Below are 22,126 nucleotides of genomic sequence, written 5' to 3'. Positions count from 1 at the left end.
ATGTTAAATGCACTTAGTTTGCAACCTCTCACATATTATGTGTGTCATCACCTCAATCTCATTTCTATGCAATGTGTACTTAGCTCAATGGTTAGAGCATCACTCATGAATGCTGAGTATGTGAGTTCGACTCTCACAGTACACGAGGTTGTGGGTTCAATACCCACTTCACTCGGACCATACTTTTCACAAGTTCAATACTCTTCTCTCTTTGCCTTCTGCCTCCATTTCCCTTCCTTGTCACCTCAATCGACTCCTTTTGATTCATATCTGTTTGCATCTTATGATTCCTCAAATCCTATGGTCTGTATGTAGTGTTGGTCATGTTTCCTGTCTGTACTTGCCATGTTGACCTTGTTCCTTGCCAAGATTAGATAGAGAACTTTCCATATACCTCTTATCCCCTGATGTGCGCTATCTCTGCCTGTGACAGTCTTGTCTCTCTTGTGATATCTTGTTGAGTGTTCCATTGAGTTCTTCCTTTCTTCTATGCATATTCACTACCAGTCTGAACCACAGCTTGATCACTTGTACATAGCCATATAAGTCAGTCTAGTTACAAGCAATCAAGCACCATCGGTTTTTCCTCATTTTATCCGCGCCTCCTTCCTGAGCCAATCCGGTGAGCTATCAACCCTCACTGTTCTGTCTCAAGCCCTATGGCTCATCTCTGTGTTTCATCGTGCTCCGGTCTTCAGTAGAAATCCCAACAGGGCCTTTCATAGCCACATGAAAAGTAAAAACTTTGTGTTGAGACACCAATTTTCCCCCTGATGTACGCGAGTACATGAGGGGGACAATATGAAATACTGCGCCTTTCACATCCCCATGAAAAGGACACACTGGTCATGGAGCCAAGAAAGGCCTATATTTTGGATGAGTTCTGGATGAATTCCAGATGAGTTCTGGATGAATTCCAGATGAGTTCTGGATTATTCCTTGGCAATTTATGGTTTATTTCAGGATGATTTACAACTGATTTCAAGCTGACTTCCAGTCTTGTTCATACCTATTCAATATTTCTTTACCAAAGGCCTCCAGCACAGTTATGGAAAAAAGTTACGGTAAGGCACTCCGTGGGGAGTGGGAACATATCTCCCCTGGTGTAGTGAAAATTGAAGCATGGTCAAGTGATAAAATTGTTAGCTCAAATCAATTTGGGATAGACAAAATTAAGAAGTATACAAGTTTCACCTTGTGTCATATCAGGGACAGCAATCACTCATCATACACACTTTGGCACATTTTTTTGGACAAAAATTACAGTTTGGTGTGCAGGTTTTGAAGTAAAAACTGTACACAAAACTCAATCTGTGCTCCAGTTGATTTGTACATAGACAAGTATGTGCCTGGGGCATGTTTCCTTCAAGGATGTGAAACACTTGGCATACAAGCTTTGGGAAATAGCAAGGATGAGAACATAAAGATTGACTTTTTTTAACATTTACTTGAATACTGAGTCTGTTGCACAAATTTTTCATGGGAAGTTATGGTGTTCAAAGTTGATTTATGCATGCATAAATCACAACTCTAATTTTTTTCAGTGGGATTATATAATCAAACTGGTGTGATCCCCTGCAAAGAAGGTTTTATGGATTTATGATTTATGCATGCATAAATCAACTTTGAACACCATAATTATATAGTTACTGTTTCTGAAAGAATGATGAAGTAATTTTAAGAAAAACAGAAGCTGTTGCTTCCACTTGTGGTACTGTTTTTCTGGCCAAGGGTGGCCAGTCAGGTTATAACTAGTTTTATGTTTTGAATCCCAACTTATAAGTCCTTTCCACACCAGACTCACTTCATTATCATTCTCTACCCTGATTTGAATTAGCAAATTTTCAATTCTGAGACAACTGACTCATTACCATGTTAATTACAAAGATCTTAGTTGCATTGCAGCTTCTGCATTACTATGGTGTTTCAACACAACCAATTTTAGGTTCAAAATCTCTGGTAAGGAGAGGCTCCAAAGGTTTGGGCCAATTTTCCAAACACCAAGCTTCAACAGGTCTTGGAGAAGTGGAAAATATGACAAGTAAGTTATTTTCAATTAAGAATTTTTTGAAAATGAAAATTTATTAATTTTCCATCATAATTGCTAATGAATATGCAATTTCATTATTCAGCTGTAGAAAAATTCAACCAAGTAGAATGTATGTCATGTTATCAATGATTTCATTGTTTCAAATCCATGATTTGAGCCATCCTTCAGTCTCTTTTGGATGCTAATTGGTGATGAATCTCCTTCAGCTCATGAGGACAAAATTCTTGGCACTCAAGATGGTTAGTAACATACGTCTCATTCTGTAAATTTGGATTAATTCAAGAAGGTATCTGACCCTTTGTAAAATTCACCCATACCCAATGAATCAGTTGAATCTTATGCTCATGGTAATTAAATTCATATAAATGCATCACTGCCTCACTCCATGATAGAATTGATTTCATTTTTTGATTTCCAATTTGCTCTATGAAAAATCACTCCCAGCAATCACACAAATAAAAAACGGAAATGAAAAAGGTCAAAAGACCAATTTCCAGGAAGATTTCAACATTCTACTTCCATTCTTTGATGAAGATGAAAAGAGATTGTTGTTGGGAATTGTGAGAAATCATGTTACTGGCAAAGACAATGAAAATATAAAATCAATCAGAAAATTCCGCAATGAAGTTTATGGCTTTCTGGCAATCTTGAATGATTCAAAGAAGAACCTATTTTGGGAGTTTGTTGAAAAGTATAAAGGGACTCTTCCTTCTTTGCCTTCTAAAACCGTTTATACAGCTGAAATGCACAACTACCTTGGTAAGAAAAGTTCAAATTTTCCAAACCATTGACCTGATCAACATATATATAAATCTACTGACCCTTGAATCTGAATGATTTTCAAATAAAACAAACTCATTGAAACTCATTAGAAAAAACAACTGTATACATTCCTTCCCATTCTACGGAAGCAAATAGGTGGCTTGAGTTTCTCATTGATTTGAGTGGCCATGAAACATACAATCTTGCAAAAATGCAGGAGTGGTCAGCAAAGGTAAAAAATCAAACAAAATTTAAGTTAAATTATTGGATAGAAGCCTATCACCGTGAAAATTATTTCCTGGCAAATTTGAACAACTCTAAAAAGGAAAAGTACTGGGAACTTCGCAGTGTGGGGCCAGAAAATTCAACTTCAATCTTAAATAGTAAGAATATTCAAGAAACAGCATACTTTGCAAAATTAGATAAATCTAAACAAGATTTCTTCAAAGCCATCATTGAGGCTTTTCCTGATCAACGTCGAGGTGCACAGAAGCATAGAGAAATGGTCTTGTTGATTGCATCCCATAGAAAGCCCAAAATGGAGGTAGTTGAAGACAGGCATTTTTCCAATGATCAAATACAGAAACTCAGAAAATAAATATTTAAGTATGCTTAATTTTTGGGTTGGTGGTTTTCTCAATTTCCATTGGGATAAACAGATCTGCTCTTTTAATCAAGCCATATCTTGATGTTTCTTTTCTTCATTTACCTCAGATGCCATCCTTTTTGCTTGATACAAATTAAGAACTTGATGGAAGCATACACAGTCTTTTCTTGTCTTGTCAATTGAGTTTTTTTGCACATGTTTCTTCAAAATTAGCTTTCTTCTTCCCTATTGTTAGTAGATAAATCTCATGTAGCACACCTAGGCTACAGGGGGTAATGTTACTTCCAAACCAGATATCTGGTGCCAATGTTGATGCAAAGAAAATTCTCAAGCAAGACCATGGCTTGTGTACTTATGTAAGGTTCTCTCTTCAATGTTATGAGTGATTTCTAAAGGCAGTCAGCTTTGCACAACCTGAGATCAAAGACAAACACTTCAAATCACTCAAAATTTATGTCTCAACCTGTTGGAACTCAACCTACAAGATGCTTGAGTAAGTGCTTCTTCAAAAATTCTCCCACCACTTTTGTGAAGACAGCCACAGCACAAGGCTTCCCACTGCAAGAACAATTTGTGAAACTGCAAGCAGTTGACATGTGAGAACTCCAAGGAAGCTTGTGGTATGTACACAATGACAAATACAACAAACATAGCAGTACAAGCCTTTTAAGTTTAACTGTTGACCAAGCTTCAATGCACAGCTACTGTGAAGTGTGCAGAAAAAGATGTTGTGTGTTTGGACAGAGCTAGAACAGCAGTTCCACAGCATTAAACCACATGTAAACTGTTGTGTAAGTTTTTCTCTTAGTGTCCAAATACAATTTATGAAACAGTGAGCAGGACCAATAAAAATACATCATGCAGCTGCTTGAACCCCTGGGAGATGTGACCACCATCTCAGTGCAAGTCTAAACTTGGCTCTGCCTGTCTACATAACACTTGTGACCCACCTTCACAACGCTTGAAAAGGACTATATGATCAAGTGCAACTCCTTGTTCCAGCAACCAAAATGATAGCAAAGATCAATCAATACCTCCGCAGCGCTCTTGAAAAAACAGTTTATATCTGTGCAATGATCTTGGACCCAAAATTTAAACTTCAATTTTGATCACATCACCTTCATTGTGGAGCATTATGATCTCTCTGTTGATCAAATCCAAGCCACTTTCCACAGAATCTCTGTTGATTTTGAGAAGAGCCTTCCGTCCTCAAATCCTCCAGGTCCCAAACCTATCTTGTCTACCTCCAAAAAGATAAAAAGTTTTTTTGGTGAATTGCTATGCAACACAACGGCACTTCTAAATGGAATTCAAGCCAAGATATCCTGCTATTTGAAAGAAGATCCTGAAACTGAAGGTATCAAGATACTCAACTTTTGCTGTACACAAAAAAAATACCCCAAGTTGGTGTTGATGGTGCAATGCTTCCTTGCTATTCCTGCTAGAATAGAGTCAGAAGGTGAAAAAGGCCAAGATTTTTTTATCAACATGGTGCGTACTTTTTGAGGGTTCTTTATATTGAGGCATAGGCCGGGCATCCTCTCATGCGCCGTGCTGCGGAGTTAGACCAACTGAGTTTGAACCTAGTTGATGAGACTGTGAAACCTAATTGTAGACTTAGTATTTCGACCGTTACTCCCATCAGTTGTTTTCCTTTATCTTCATTATTGTTTCCAACATCAATCAACTCACTCAAACATCTCTCACTCGGTCTTAGGTATTCTCTCCTTCATTCTACTCACTTTGTTGTGGTCTCACATCTTCACTGTCTTTCATCTCAGGTGTGCCTCCACCTCTCTGAGCTTTTCATCAGCGTGTTCGTGTTACTCACAGCCTCTGCGCTGCTTCAGGCTTGTATAGTTGTTTTCCTTCATCTTCATTATTGTTTCCAACATCAATCAACTCACTCAAACATCTCTCACTCGGTCTTAGGTGTGCCTCCACCTCTCTGAGCTTTTCATCAGCGTGTTCATGTTACTCGCAGCCTCTGCGCTGCTTCAGGTGTGCCTCCACCTCTCTGAGCTTTTCATCAGCGTGTTTGTGTTACTCACAGCCTCTGCGCTGCTTCAGTTGCACTCCCCTTTGTCGCGCATTACTTTAAGGGTAGGTTCCAAATACTCTATCCCCAGCTCCGTACTCTTGTCATCGGCTTTTTTTATGAGTCATTAACCAAAGGTGGTAACTGGAGGTAGCTATGTCAAAGGGGGCTTACTATTGCCCGCCTCTAGTCTCTTGGTCAATTCCGGTTAGGTCTTACCCCCGCCTCATTAGAGGAGTTAGGGGTGATATCGGGTTGATGGTTGCTCATACGGGCGGAAGGGGTGTTTTTTGCCGTGCTCTTGATTTTTACTCTTTTGAGCGGCAGCGTCACGCGCTGAGGAGGGAGCAGGGTGGTGAAGACCGTGGGCAGGCCCTTCTGCTGGATTAATCGGAACTGGGGGAGGGATGGCTAGGGAGTGTAAGGACTCCACTTAGGGGTCCTTCACTGTCCTTTCAAGTGGGGCGCAGAAGGTGAACCTCGAGATGGTTTCTGGTTCACGAGGCTATCTATTGCTCAGGAGAGGGGGAAGAACACTAGCTGAGAGAGATATGGTCACAGATATCTCTCAGTAAATACATGAACTAAGGGGAATGAAAAGGAAACAAGATGAGGAACAGAGAAGTGGAAGGCTTACCTAGCCGGGAGAGATATGGTCACAGATATCTCTGCCGGCTAGGAAGGTGAAGGGAGGACGAGATGATATAGTTGAGCGGGAATTGGACCTGTGATTGCTCTTGTGAAACCTTGCGGTACGCGGGGGCTTCACAGTCTCCCCCCCTGTAAAAAGATGAGGGGGAGGGTCTCTCCAGTTCGAAGTCGACAACTGAGGAGGAAGGGGAGAGGCAGATTGAATGGCTGGTCGGTTTTTCTTTGACCAAGAACGATTGACCCATGGTTTCTTGACGGATGGGCAATTGTATTGGTCTTGCATGATCGGGACGATGGGAGCAGTTTTTGGGATTGACGGGGAAGAGCGGCGGGGTGGCGTCTTGATGATAGGGGAAGTACGCAGGGCTATTGCTGTCTTAGTCGCGCTCGGGAGGGGCATCGAGGACGGTCTCTTCAATTTCAGTCTGGGGGGTCGTCCTCCCAGGGTCGGCGAGGATGATTGTGTTTGCCGGATCAGAGGGGGTGATTGTACTGTTTGGCCTAGAGGGGACCCTTGCAACACTGGGTCGCTACGCTAGCCATAGCGGTTAGCGTAGCGTAGCGCAGCAAAAATGCGCTATTTTTTAGCGTAGAGTTAGCGCAATTGCACGCATATGCGCTAACGCTACGCGCACGCGGTGCGCAGCTATTTTAGATGATAGCGTAGCGTTAGCGCAGATGCGCGCAATTGCGCTAACGCTACACATGCAGTGCGCAAAAGAGCGCGCGCTACGCTGCGCTACAGCGCCTTTAGCGGGAAAAAAGGGCTTTTTTTCCGCTAAAAGCGCTGGAGCGCAGCGCAGCGTAGCGTAGCGACTGTAGCGGCGCGCTAACGCTAAAAAAGAATTGGCGCGCTGTTAGCGCCGCTGAAAATTAGCGCAGCGTAGCGGCGCTAACGCTATGCAAAATAGATGGGCGCTTTTTGCCGCTACGCTAACGCGTAGCACTGAAATAGCGTAGCGTAGCGTTGTGGTGATCCAGATCTGTTGCGTGCAACAAAACTACCAAAACCTCAACTCACAGCCTACAATACTAGCATATGATAGAATATTATTAGAGAAATAGATTCTACATACAAACTTAACCCTAGTCACTCACTTCAACTACCCAGCTAGCTCTTTTAGTTTAGAAGTTAGTTACAATTATAGGTTTAGTACAGGCCATACCCAGGTGGAAAGTCATATAATATATCATGAAAGGCATGCATATATAGAAGAGTATAGTTAGATTTACTAGTTAGGCAGGCCTCCACTATTAGCTACAGATCACCTCACACAACAGGCACATTGGAAACTGCATTGACTAGGCCTCCACTCAACAACTCAACAGATTTGCGCAAACCTTACATCGATGCATGCGGTCAGAAAGCCTCCACTTTGGCAGTGCAACCAACCTAGGCGGCCTTTGCCTTAAAAAGTACAAATCACACATTGTCATGCGGAACATCAGTTTAAGTCATGCACCCCTTGCAGAAGGCAGTGCAATCCACAGGGTCACCACCAGCAGAAATGCCTCGAGTGCAGCCCTCACCAGCGAAAATAACTCAGAAAAGAATATATAAGGAGGCCCTCCTCCCACCATTTTTCCAGGATCACCCAGGCACCCCAGCTCAGTGGTCACCAGTCATCATTTTTGCTATCATCACGGAAGACACAGTCATCATACATTAACATAGAAATCTCATACCACACTCCATCATCATTTCTCTCTGCTGAAACCATTAAAAACCCAACAAAACATATTCTCACTTGATTATATTCTTTGCCCATCTCGCCATATAGAGGTTGTATACGCATCTTGTACTTGTTAAAACTGATCTAGGTCTGATAGAGACTACTACATACAAGTTTTCTCCGTCATAAAAGTCACGCCACAACAATAAATAAATTTGTTGTCAGAATTCTGTAGTATAATAGAGGGGCAGGTCTTTCAAACCACCCATAACAGTAGTATTACTTAGCTGGAATATCATATTGTTATTTCCCCCTCAAAGGACTGCCAACCCATCCCAGAGGAGTTCTCACATCTGGTGTCCCAACAGTGGCCAACAACCTTCAAGAAGATCAGTAAATCATCATCAAGATCAACAAAAAAAAAAAAAGAACCTATAACATACTGCGGCTAACCTCAAGAGGACGGTCGTGACAGGAGCACCCTAGGACTTCAATTTGGAAAATCAGAAAATCACTTTCTGCAGATCAGATACAGCACAGGCCTCCCAGACAAGAGGTTAAACTGCCTATACTTTTGTACAAAAGTACTATCAAAATCATCCAGAGTGCTTCTCATTCAGGTTGCCGAGATTTCACATTACATTCATCCAATTTCAATACATCGTGGCAGGAAACAAGCTCTCTCTTTGGCTGGTTCAATCACATTTTTTAAAACAGTGAACTATCTTGCGCTTGTAAAACTCAACTTTTGTTCATAATTAGTAACATTAGAATTAATACACAAATTAGAGAAGAATAAATACAAAGGATAATTATGGTAGATGTCACTTGCAATGGAACAGCAGATAGAATTGGGAAAGTTTCATGTATTAGCAGGGGTTTTTTTTTGCGGCTTCTTTTGGCCAGGACCTAGCGGACAAGATCTTACGACTGCAAGGGTTTTTATATACAACAGTGTTGGTGCCAATAGCGGGGAAGAACAGTCATCAATGGATTCAATCACAGGGGAAAGAATAGGCGACTATGGTGCTATTTTTTATATATTCAAGGATAAACAGGGGATCGTGGAATCAAATGATCGGCCTACGCGCGAATGCTTGACAACACAACCTTGGATATTCAGTAGCAGAAATCTTACACAAGAAACAAGGACATAGGGGGGAAGAGACCGGCGACAATGGAGCTGCTTTTTATATTCAAAGATCAGCTGAGGACAGCTCGGATAGATTGTTGATGACGCAGGCTAGGATAGGCTAACGACGGTGCAGAGTGTATAATCGGCCTATGCACGAATGGCTGACAACGCAGGGGAGAAGTTTTGGCATCGAGCAAATAGATCAGATTTGTCTTGAGGGAGCTGAGAATGGATGCGCGCGGAGGATCGGTGCTTCGGCGGACAACGGTTTTTTTTGGTATTCGATATCTTTTAGTTTGATTCTGCAAGGGTGGAGGTCAATCAATCGCGGAGTACTTGGCCATACGGGCGGTTGAAGCAAGCTGAGATGTTCGGCAATAAGCAAGCGTGGCCGCGGTTACGAGGTGGAGGCACTGCTCGTACATAACCATCAATTCAAAAATTCAAAATTAATAAGACGGCAGGAACAAGAACAAAGGAAAAAGGGAGAATAAAAGGGACGATCATCGGCGGAGCCGTTGGGCGTACCGGTGGCTGTCGGACGAGGTGCAGCATCCTTGGCATTGATCGGGACTTGACAAAGATCCGAGGGCCAGCAAGGGCATCACAGGCCCGCATCAGCAAGTCATGAGGGGGTTTCACGAGTGTTGTGACATTCGGAACAGCAAACAGAAGCGCGCGCGGCTTTTGCAAAAAGATGCTAGCTCAGCGCAGCGTCTATTCGGAACTCCCTGCAACAAGAAGAACAAAGTGGACAATTGAGGGGTCCTGCATGACCATAAAGTGCAATTTTCAAGTAAAACCCAGGGTCCTGCAAGACCATAAACTGCAATTTCAAAAAAAAAAACCTCAAGGTCCTGAAAGACCATAAACTGCAACATTCAAGGAAAACCCAAGGTCCTGCAAGACCATGAACTGCAAATTTCAAGCAAAACCCAGGGTTGCATGACCATAAACTGCAACTTGAAAGAATCCCTAGGTCCTGCATGACCCTAAGCTGCAGTGCCAAGAGGAAGACAGATCAGCAGCTCACCTAGATCACATGATTTCAAAACTTAACATCAATTTTTGGTTGGAAATATCAATAAGTCACGGTGCAGGAGTCATACATGAAGATACAACGGACAACAAGAGGTACTGAATCACTTCTTTTGGATAAAATATTTATAACAAGCAAGAAATTCAGATAAGATCACTGGAAGATCAAATAAAATGAGGAGGTTACAAACAAAAATACAGGTAGTAGGTCTAGTACTAGCAATAGTGAGGAATATGGAGAAGATTTTGGCAAACGAAGCGAGTTCAGGACTGGATAGGAAATTTTAGAAAATGGATGAAGAAGAAAGAAATTGTGTTTTATACAGACTATCCTAGCTTGATTTTCTGGACTAAGTGTATTATCAAATGGAAGGACGTGGAAACATAGGGGAGAATTTAAATGGGTGTAATATTGGACGACATCACCCTTTCTTTAGTAGAGAAAATAGAAGTATAGTTAGGCCTTCAAAGGAGTACGATGTGACGGAAGGAAAGATTTAGTTAGAAATACATAGGAGTACGGGAAGCCAGTTGGGGGGAAGTTAATCAAGAGGGTTTAACTCATCAACTGGGGGACGTATGTTATACTTTCGTCGGGAATCATCAACCACATCCCTTTTCTTTGGGCCAACGACAGGAGTACAGAGTATACTCGGAGGGCGGTAGGATCCTTTGATTCAGGAGTGGCAGGGGGAGTAGGTTTACATAGGACATACATATACTAGATTTTGAGATAGAGAAAGGATGTATAGATGGGAAGATACAATACCAATTTGGAGTTGACTCAATGCAACACAAGTAGCCAATTGGAAAGACACAAGGAACAGGAAAGAAGGCACGGAAACTTGTACAAAATTGTCGAGGACTTACGACAACATCAGTGGACTAGAAATTTCTTAGTGGGAAGGACTCAACAGTTTTGTTGCTTGCTTAGAAATGCTGTGGACAGCATTAATTTTGGGGGGGATGTGGTGATCCAGATCTGTGGCGCGCAACAAAACTGCCAAAACCTCAACTCACAGCCTAAAATACTTGCATATGATAGAATATTACTAGAGAAATAGATTCTACATACAAACTTAACCCTAGTCACTCACTTCAACCAACGGTGAAACAATTACGTGACATGTCACGTATAGGTCTATACTATGTATCGTACTTTCTTGAAGATACAAGCAGTTCCGATACTTGTTTTTTGTATTGGTAACTAAATACAATTCCAATGGAATGTATCAAAGTGCCAATACATGATTTTCAGTATAATTGTATTGGAGCGCTGACACAAGAATTCCAGTACAAATGTATCGGAGCGCTGATACAGGAATTTTGGTACAGATGTATTGGAGAGCTGGTACGATACAAATACAGTATACAGTATTGTGTGGATTTTCTTTTTGATGTATGTAGAGAGTGGTTACACTTGACTTTAATACATACACTGCTACTGTGAAACAAATCATAAAGCTATTCTTTTATGTGAATTAAGTCTCATGAGCAAACTACTCGCAATTTTTATCTTTTATCTCTTCCTCTGCTTGTGACACAACTGCCTGTGCCAATTGAAACTCTCGATCTGCTTGGAATCCTTGTTGTAACCATTGTTGCGAGATTACACACCTCTCAATGGTGCTGGCAGCTAAGCTGCCTCGGTCGCGACCGCAAACGTCGGCAGCAGACGAGAAACATCGTTCGACACTTGCTGAGGTGGCCAAACAAGCCAAGAAGTCTTTGGCAAGGGAGGAAAGGACTGGGAACTCCTGATGATGATCCTGAATCAGAACCAATGGATGAATACGATTTCAGTGAGAGAAAATATGTCACAAGAGGAAGATTATCACATACCTTCCACCAGTCGAGGCACTCGCCTGCTTTGTCAGCCGGGAGCTTATATTTACCTCCGATGTAAATATCTAACTCGGTAGCAGGGGATTCACTGGCTTGAGGGAAGTAGTCAATGACAGGCGCCACCCGACGGCGACTGGTTGATTGGCTTGGATTTTCATCTGTTGTGAATGTATATCTCGGACTTGCATCGTCCTCAAGCTCAGACTTGCGCTGGTTGTATACTTGACGGAACAGTTTCTTGGTTGACTTGTATCGATCTTGGAACAAGATTCGAAAGATGGAGAGTTGGTATGCAGGGTTTAATACTGTTGCTATGAGAACGGAATCGCACTTGATCGCCTCGGTAAGGTAGGTGTTGGCCTTTTCCAACATCTTCTCCATCATACACCTGAATTCTAGCTTGGGAGCGACCGTGATTTGCTCAGAAAGGAAATCTTTGATATATTGGTACTCGTTAAGCATCAGGCACGCCGATGAACGATCTCCTTCCATTTTTTTGGTGACAAAGTAAAATTCCTAGAAGCATGAGGCACATCAATTCAATGCAGCAATGAGATTGAAAATGCAAAAAACGTACACTAAGGATATCATTCAACTTCCTGACAATCTCCCAATCCTCCCACATAATTTGATACTGATTGTAGTAGCCCTTACCCCCATCACGGTCTTGTCAATCCTTTTCGTTGTTTATAAGTTGATTTATCACTTTTCGAGCACGGTAAGCACAGTCCCTGCTTTGCCATTTAACGTTCCATTGAATGCCGTATCCGGCAATGAGTGTTGGACCGTCATATTCAAGTTTTTTGGCCCAGACATTGAATTCCGAGCGTCTTGAGGATGAGGAGGTGATACGTTGGATAATGAAATCAACCTGTGACAAGAGAAGTGTTTGTTCAGTTTAGTTATCCAATTAGAAATTGATATTTATATATAGCTAGTCTGACCTTTTTTAAAACTGACGCAATCTTGGTCGGGTTTCTGTTTGAGGATGGAGCTCCATCAGCTGCGCTAATATCATCGACCTGTTTGTCTTCATCATTACTATCACCACCAAGCAACTCGTCCTCAGAGTTGAATCCGTCTTCCGGATTGGCTTGCCTGTTCGCTTCCTCAGAATCTTCGGTGATTGGTTTGAGTTCAGGAACAAAGCCGAGGGTTGTATTTTTGAATTTTGTCAATCCTTTTGGTTCCAGCTCAATGACCTTCAGCCCGGCAGAGAGGATCAAGGCAATTTTGTGACAGAAACACTTGATGTGATTCTCAGCAAGATTCAGATCAATATCGGTTTTTTCGGCAATCAAACGGTCGACCTCAACTGCCATCGTGTGATTGTTGGAGCCTGAATCAGTAGTCTGCGCCAAAATGTAATCAAATCAGGTGACAAGTTAGCATTGATAAATGTCGTAATGAAAAAGAAAAAAAGAGTACATATCTTTTTATGCAACATTGACTTGAAAATTATGTTCGCAAAGGGAACAGCAAGGTATTTTCCCTTGTGAGTCCAAGCAACATACTTCATACCCAAGTGACATATCCAAAAGACCCAGTCGTGTGTGATGTATGCCGCTGCAATCCCCATGAAAGCATGGTGGTTGCCTTTGGTGGTCCAGATGTCGTGAATCAGCGTAATTTTTGAATCAATTGACTTGTCCCAGATAAAAAAAACAGCAGCTTCCGAATAAGCGAACCCTTTTTCAATTAATTATCAAAAATAAAAGGAAATACTTACGTTGAGGTTCAAAATAGCTTTCTCTTGCAAATTTATATATAATGCATGTCCTGTTGCGGCGGCCCATGTGCGAGAATAAACCTTCAAACCTTCTCGGGTACAGTCAAAGGCAACTTGGAGAAGAAAATCTTCGATCCTTGTCCAGGGAAGCGAAGATCGGATGAGCCACATGACAAGAATTTGGTTCAGAGAACAGTTGTCAAAGGTGCCGTTTCAAACTAGCTGCATCGTCAGACTAGATTGTTTCCTTGTCTTTTCAGCAACAGTTTCTTTCACGGTCTTTGGTAGGTTCGCACCATCACTTATCGCTTTGTGTCTTCCAGGGCAAGCGGATCGTCCAACACCACCGTCACGGCGTTTAGTCAGGTTTGATCGAGTATCTAAACCTTTTTTATAAACGTGACCACACCATTTACACTCAAAAAAAAGTTTTGGTCCATCGGTCTATGGTAGAGGAAGAAAAGCACAGCTCAGTAAAATTCCATGTGCCCACTATCAAACACTGTGACTGAAAGAAAGCAAGAAAAACTTACTTCGCCTTCACCATGTACAGGTGTCTCAAAATACAATTCAATGTCATCGAATTGTTTTGCAGGTCGTTTTTGGGTGTTCTTTTTCTTTGAAAAGTTCTTGTTCTCTTCGCCAGAGTCCCGGACAAGATCAATCCCATCAATGATATCATCATGCTTGCTTGCCGACTCGTCTTCTGAAGGACTAGCAGAAGTATTTTTGGACTTGATCTCTTCAGATTCAACGGCTTTCCTTTTCTTGGAAGCAGATTTTTTTGTACTGGTATGTTTGGTTTTCAATTTTTTGTTAGTTGAATTTGACTTCGAGCTGGTTTTCTTCTTGCTTTTCTTGCTGGAAGATTGTGTCTGAGATTGGGAGGTCAGTCTTCTCTTGGAGGCATCAGACTGGTTTCCAGCAGCTAGTGAACACCGGTTATCGGGGTCGGGGCGGACAAAGTTTGCGTGTGTTTTAGCTGGAGTAATGATCCGTGTAGATTGACGTGATGCTGGTCGTGAGAGTGTAAGGGGCGGGGAGGAGGCAGGCTGAAAGGGTGAAGGAAGGGAGGGGTAAGAAGTTGGATCGGCCATGATCGATTGTGCCTAGACAGATATTTTGAATTGTCTTGTAAGTTGTGAGGATGATGCCGGATAGGTTGAGGAAAGTGGTAAGTCGGCTTCGGAGTCGGAGATGAAAAATTTATCCGGCCAGACAAGTCAAGCGGAGAAGTGAAAGCTGTGAGACTTCCTTGGACGCAATGGAGCTTGGTTGAACCTTGTATGTACACTCTACGAGGGCCACCCAAGGGATAGATCATGGGATGTATCGGGGACCGTACTGATATCTGGGTGTAACCGGCCATGATCGATTGTGCCTAGACAGATATTTTGAATTGTCTTGTAAGTTGTGAGGATGATGCCGGATAGGTTGAGGAAAGTGGTAAGTCGGCTTCGGAGTCGGAGATGAAAAATTTATCCGGCCAGACAAGTCAAGCGGAGAAGTGAAAGCTGTGAGACTTCCTTGGACGCAATGGAGCTTGGTTGAACCTTGTATGTACACTCTACAAGGGCCACCCAAGGGATAGATCATGGGATGTATCGGGGACCGTACTGATATCTGGGTGTAACGTGTTGGCCATCTCAATACAAGGCCACAGAAAGACTTGTATTGGATTGGCTAGCCATTCCTTCCCCCAAAAATACAATGTATTTTTTTTGAAAACCAGTACGATACATATTCAATGTATTGGCTGTTATTTCAGTACGATACAGTGAGATACAATTACATGTAACGTAATTGTTTCACCGTTGCTTCAACTACCCAGCTAGCTCTTTTAGTATAGAGTTAGTTACAATTATAGGTTTAGTGCAGGCCATACCCAGGTGGAAAGTCATATAAATCATAAAAGGCATGCATATACAGAAGAGTATAGTTAGATTTACTAGTTAGGCAGGCCTCCACTATTAGCTACAGATCACCTCACGCAACCTGCGCGTTGGAGACTGCATTGACTAGGCCTCCACTCAACAACTCAACAGATTTGCGCGGACCTTACATTGATGCATGCGGTCAGAAAGCCTCCACTTTGGCAGTGCAACCAACCTATGCAGCCTTTGCCTTGAAAAGTACAAATCACACATTGTCATGCGGAACATCAGTTTAAGTTATGCACCCCTTGCAGAAGGCAGTGCAATCCACAGGGTCACCACCAGCAGAAATGCCTCGAGTGCAGCCCTCACCAGCAAAAATAACTCAGAAAAGAATATATAAGGAGGCCCTCCTCCCACCATTTTTCCAGGATCACCCAGGCACCCCAGCTCAGTGGTCACCAGTCATCATTTTGCCATCATCACGGAAGACACAGTCACCATACATTAACATAGAAATCTCATACCACACTCCATCATCATTTCCCTCTGCTGAAACCATTAAAAACCCAACAAAACATATTCTCACTTGATTATATTCTTTTCCCATCTCGCCATATAGAAGTTGTATACGCATCTTGTACTTGTTAAAACTGATCTAGGTCTGATAGAGACTACTACATACAAGTTTTCTCCGTCATAAAAGTCACGCCACAACAATAAATAAATTTGTTGTCAGAATTATGTAGTATAATAGAGGGGCAGGTCTTTCAAACCACCCGTAACAGTAGTATTACTTAGCTGGAATATCATATTGTTATTTCCCCCTCAAAGGACTGCCAACCCAATCCCAAAGGAGTTCTCACAGCGTAGCGACCCAGTGTTGACCCTCGTAAGCATTGCCCTCTGTGGAATTGATGGGTTGATCTGAGGGGGGACGGTACATACTTGACGCTCCTGTTCTCGGCTATGGCGCCGCAGGCCTGAAGGAAGGAGGCCTCGTCGAACTCGGGGATTTCAGGGACAAATTCGTCGTTGCGCGTGGCTACCGAACTACTGAGAATTTCGATCGCGCCGGGATCTCCTGCTATAGCTGCTGCTTGAGCGTCGTCCTCCACGGCGGTTAGGTGCCAGTTCTTGAATCCGTGAGCCAAGTTGTCCAACTGTCCATCTACCCGCGACAAGCAAGAGGCCGATAATTCATCCAAGTCGGGCGCCTCATTTGCTAGGCCCGCAACGCCCGCGGGTCGGCCAACTGGGCGGCCTGCCATTGTCGGATTTGGTTTTGCAGGGCCGCCATTCTTTGTTGTCCACGCCGGAGGGGGGACATAGTCCACTGGTTTGGGGGGTGGGACAAAGGAGGCCGGTATTTCAACCCGACTCTTGTCCATCGGATTGGGGCAAGCTTTTGGAGCACTACCGTAGTGCTTTTTGCAGAAATGGCACAGCCCTATGCTATCCATGTAAGCGTGGAGGCGCCAAACGGTATCCGCAGACCGGTTGGAAGGAGTGATGGTGGAAGCGTTGCGGCGGAGTCGTAAAGCCGCCGACTTGACAAGGTTGGAGTAGAACCCGCTAGCACGGTTCTCGAATTCACCGTACTTGAAGTCCACGGATCGAAGGGTCTGATGATCATCTATTTTGGCTTGAAGGACTTCCGGGAGGCCAAACGTTACGGCCTCGGCTAGTTTGTAGTCACCAAGAGAATGTTTGTCAAAGTTCACCAAACTCTGGAGCGTTCAAGCGCGGGTACTGAACTCCAGGAAGGTTTCAGTGTCAACCATTTTCAGTTGGGCAATACTTTGTTTGAGAGTCGTTTTCCATTCGACTGGGAGAGCGAACTCGAACATTTGTTCCTTGAAGTCTTCCCACGACTTCCCTTCGTACTTCGCGAATTTGTTTGAGTAGAACGAGAGAAGATTTGTCTCAGAGATGAGCCCACCCACAATGAGACGCTTGTCGTCTGCATGCGTGACCAACTTCGTCGCAAAAAAAATCTGAAGGGCTTGGATCCACCGTAAGAAGGCTTCGACATCCTGAAAGGGGCCTTTGAAGTACGGGCCGTCCGAAATCTTGAAGCGTTGTAGGTTGATGCAGCCTGGGGCGAGTTGCGGGGCCGGGGTGGACTCAGTCTTAGGAACAACAGTCCTGCTCCAAGCGTCTAGTGCGGCCTTCACGTCGGCTCAAGCTTGGCTTTGGACCGCTTTCAATTCGGCTCGAGCCTGCGCCTGTGCGGTGTACAACTCAAAAGTGTTCCTGAGAACCTTTTGCTGAATGGAGAAGGGGATGATGGAGGTGCAAACTCTGCCCTTCTATACTACCAGAAAACAAGACCCACCAAGGTAAGCTTGGCAAGTTTTAAAAGTGATAGGGTTGGTTGGTTCAAGATGAGCTTGTTGATGACACTGAATAATTTGTTGATATTGTTATTGTAAGGGTTGTTATGTATGTAGGTTGTTTATGTAAATGTTGGGTTGACTGTAATTGGTGAGTAATGAACTCCGGAAAAGACCACTGAGGGGGGGAAGAGAGCTCCTTATATAGACAAATGTGAGGGAATTTAGCTACAAGGAGGCCATGTATGAGGGATTTTAGCTGCAGGGAAACTGAATGAGTGACTATGATTGGTCAGAACATGAGGGATTTAATGTGGTACTTCTATGATGTCACCTGCAGCTGTCAGTTGTGAAGATCCACTAATTTAGAGTGCATGTACATACTATGCAGTGTAGATGAGTATGTGTAGCTGTCCAGCAGCTAGGTTGTGTATGTAAACGTGAGGTTGTAATAGGAGGTGAGGTGTATATGTAGCTTGGAATGTAACTTCTAGTCCTGTCAAGTCCCGTCCTTGCGCCATAGTCCATGATTCCTGATGAATACTATGTAAATAAAAGAAAACAGAGAATTTTTTTATTTTTGATGTAGTGGAACCTTTCCATCTACCACAGCGGCTTGCGCGGCTTCCTGGGCCGCGAGGAGCTGCTTGGCCGTGTTTTTCTGCAAGACCAGGATAGCCTGGATCAAGTCGTTGTTGGACATTTCCTCCGGTGCCAATGGGTCGCCGGAGGAGCTTTGTTGGTTGGGTTGGTTCTGCATTGAACTGGTGTGGGGAGTAGTCGAGGTGTTCGGTGCCGGGACGTTAATAGCAGTGGGTGCGGCAAGAGTGGCTTGCAAACGAGCTTGGCGTCTAATCTCCCGAGCAAGTTGTTCCGGATCTTGGAGAGGAAGCAGAGGGTCCGTATTCGACTGGCGGGTGCTCATAAGAGGGTGCGCGTAGTCGGTTATTTCCGGTCAAGAACGAAGCAGTGGCAATGGAGATGGCAGTAGTGGATGGTCGATGGGCAGTGGGAAGGCAGTGACAGTGGTGTTGGATAGTGAGGGGGCAGTCGCAGTTGAAGTGGACAGTGAGAGGGCAGTCGCAGTTGAAGTGAACAGCGAGAGGGCAGTCGCAGTTTGAAAAAAAAAAAATTGCTCGCCAAATCGAGGAGTTGGCGAAAGGGTGGAACCAGACAAAAAAAGTGTAAGGACTCCACTTAGGGGTCCTTCACTGTCCTTTTGAGTGGGGCGCAGAAGGTGAACCTCAAGATGGTTTCTGGTTCACGAGGCTATCTATTGCTCAGGAGAGGGGGAAGAACACTAGCCGGGAGAGATATGGTCACAGATATCTCTCAGTAAATACATGAACTAAGGGGAATGAAAAGGAAACAAGATGAGGAACAGAGAAGTGGAAGGCTTACCTAGCCGGGAGAGATATGGTCACAGATATCTCTGCCGGCTAGGAAGGTGAAGGGAGGACAAGATGATATAGTCAAGCGGGAATTGGACCTGTGATTGCTTTTGTGAAACCTCGCGGTACGCAGGGGCTTCACAGGGAGCTAGTGGCGGGGGAGGAGCCCGCAGGTGGAGCTACAATAGGATTGCTGGTGGATTTTTGGATACTATTGTTGCGGAAACCATCCGTGACAAATTGAACTCTATTGGGCATGGTGTGTTACTCTTTAAATGGCTTTTTTCCCAAAGCAGCGCTTTGATAGGACTCCGAGAGACTAGGACGATAGAGAGTTCGCTTCTGGGGTGGAGGCTCAGAGCGATGGAGGGACTAGGCAGGAGAGCCCTCCTATTTCTAGATGGCAGTAGTTGTTGCCATGCTTTTCTGGTAATCCAGGGGTCATGCACTGCATAAACTATCCACCGGGAAAAGTTTGACTGACAGGTTTTTGGACAGAATTTGTCCAAAGAAATTGCCAGCCCAGGCCCAGCAAGTTGCCAAACTTGGCGGACCAAATAAGTCTGACAACTGATTGCATAATCTTGTCTGAGCAGCTAATTCCTGCAGTGATGAAAGTTGGCAGGCGCGGAGGGGGGGGGGGGGGGATAGCAGACTGCACTGCAAGAAAAACTCTGGAAACTGCTTGCAGTTGAGATGCAAGAGCTCAAGGCAAGCTGTGCCTCATGCAAGAATCAAGCACTGGTTGATTACATGCAAATTGCATAATTTATGCAAGAGTGAGTCTAAGCTCCAAAAAACTGAGTACAGGCTCCAAAATACTAAGTTGATACCTGTGCAAAGTCCCATTTCATGTGAACATACCCCTTTCATGTGCACATATCCCTTTCATGTGCACATACCAGGACCCCGGCAAGCCTCTACTAGACATCCTTACGTAAATTGTTTCAAAATGATTTTTTTGGCAAAAATGATACTTACGTAAACCTGTGAAACTTGTTTCAAATGGAAACTGCTGGGACATACTGACGTACTCTTTTTCAATCTGGTCTTCCCTTCCAAGGGAAAAAATGACATACTTACGTGTTTTGTTTCAATTTGTTTTTGTGCTTAAAGGTGCAAACATAGTGTGCATACATATTAGTTCCTCCCTGTTCTCTCCTGCTCCCATGTCAAATTAAAAGGGTTGAGGAAGGTCTCAAAGGCTTCTAAAAGTGATTTTTTGTTGATTTTAATCCATTTTTTGTAATACATCAGCAATTATAACCAGAACATCAATTTTGCACTTTTCTTATCCAAAACCCCCACAAATGGCTGCAAATGTTGCTTACGTAACTTGTTTCAATCCACTATGCCAAAATTTGCAAAATTGAACATACTGACGTGTTTGGTTTCAAACAGTTGATTCTCTCCAAAAAATCAAAACTACAGCTGTTTCAAAATGGCAAATTCCCGGGGTATCACGTAAGGGTGTCTAGTAGGGGCTTGCCGGGGTCCTCACATACCCCTTTCATGTGCAAATATCCCTTTTTATTCATTCACCCCTTTCATAATGTGTCCATACCCCTTTATTTGCACATACCTGTGAGCCGCGCCTCCCGCGTACTCACAGGAACAATCATCAGCCTGTCACAGACGCCGGACCGGGCACCCTCTTAATCCCAGTTCCCCCACCCCCTCCTAACTCAGTAGGGAAGTACTAAGACTTCCCCTGAGTTAGGTGAGCAAGATCCCTTTTCCATTCCTTCCTTCCTTTTTCTCTCTCCCCTTTTGTAGTTAGGAGGGAAGTACTAAGACTTCCCCTGAGTTAGATCCTTTGCAAAGCAGATACAGAGGTTCTAGAACTCCCCCTTGTGCCCCTTGTCCTCATCAGTGAAGCGCTTGTTAGTGAGCGCTTACAATACCCCTTTCATGTGTGTGTATCCCTTTCATGTGCATGTATCACTTTCACAATGTGTACATACCACTTTCATCATTGTTCATGAACCTTTCATGTTTACATGTCCCCTTTGAGTTTTTTACATCCCTTAATTCAATACCCCTTTCATCATTCAGGTTTACATACCCCTTTGATTTTTACAAATCCTTTTCATCTGCAAATACCCCTTACTGCACATACTCCTTTCATGCATGCATACCCCTTTCATCATGTGTAAATATCCCTTTTATGTGTTAAAACACCTTCTCACATTCCCCTTTCATGCTTACATATTCATTTCTTATGTACATATCCCTTTCAAGTGTACACAAACTTTTTATGTTATTCTGGATGGATTCAATGGCACATGGAGTGTTTAATAAGATAAAATAAAAGGGTGCTAAGGGGGATGTTCATTTTCAAGGTTGAACATTTGCCTCAGCCTACTGCATGATCACTACAGAATGTTCAGCATTGGGATGCTGAACAAGGTATACACTCAAGGTGCACCAGCACAGAATTTGGATGCTTGACTCCAGCTTGAGCTGAGGCTTGATTCAAGCTTGCTGCATCTCAACTGCAAGCAGTTTCTAGAGTTTTTCTTGCAGTGCTGTGGGTTGCTTGCAGCAGGCTTAGCAAGGATGCTTGTGCATTGATTGGGTAATGGGTATCAACCTTATAAGGGCCTGTGCCATAGCCATTCAAATTTCAATTTGTGAAGTTTAATGATTTTATGATTTACACATGCATGAAACTATGCAAACCACCTTTTTTTGTGTTGTACAGAGCAGTTTCTAGAGTTTTTCTTGCAGTGCTATGGGTTGCTTGCAGCAGGCTTAGCAAGGATGCTTGTGCATTAATTGGGTAATGGGCATCAACCTTATAAGGGCCTGTACCATAGCCATTCAAATTTCAATTTGTGAAGTTTAATGATTTTATGATTTACACATGCATAAAACCATGCAAACCACCTTTTTTTTGTGCTGTACAGGGGGGGGGGGGGTGCACACCGCCAACAGCGTGACAGAATGGGCTGCTCATTGGACATGTGGTGATGTGACAGTTCTTTTTCTTAGTTG

General features: G+C 43.4%; 2 protein-coding genes across 2 annotated transcripts; both read right to left on the bottom strand.

Moving 5' to 3' along the window:
• Positions 1-11,395: 11,395 nt before the first annotated feature.
• Positions 11,396-12,291, bottom strand: PtA15_4A79 (uncharacterized protein; the record flags this gene model as incomplete). Its single annotated transcript, XM_053168720.1, has 2 exons — positions 11,396-11,398; positions 11,914-12,291. 2 exons carry the CDS (start codon positions 12,289-12,291, stop codon positions 11,396-11,398), a joined length of 381 nt encoding a protein of 126 aa, XP_053019186.1.
• A 2,053-nt stretch (positions 12,292-14,344) lies between these two features.
• PtA15_4A78 (uncharacterized protein) lies at positions 14,345-14,625 on the bottom strand (the record flags this gene model as incomplete). Its single annotated transcript, XM_053168709.1, has 2 exons — positions 14,345-14,403; positions 14,466-14,625. 2 exons carry the CDS (start codon positions 14,623-14,625, stop codon positions 14,345-14,347), a joined length of 219 nt encoding a protein of 72 aa, XP_053019185.1.
• Between the last annotated feature and the right edge of the window lie 7,501 nt (positions 14,626-22,126).

Source organism: Puccinia triticina, chromosome 4A (assembly GCF_026914185.1).
Source record: "Puccinia triticina chromosome 4A, complete sequence".
Classification (NCBI taxonomy): Eukaryota; Fungi; Basidiomycota; class Pucciniomycetes; order Pucciniales; family Pucciniaceae; genus Puccinia; species Puccinia triticina.
This window is presented reverse-complemented; position numbering and strand designations above follow the sequence as displayed.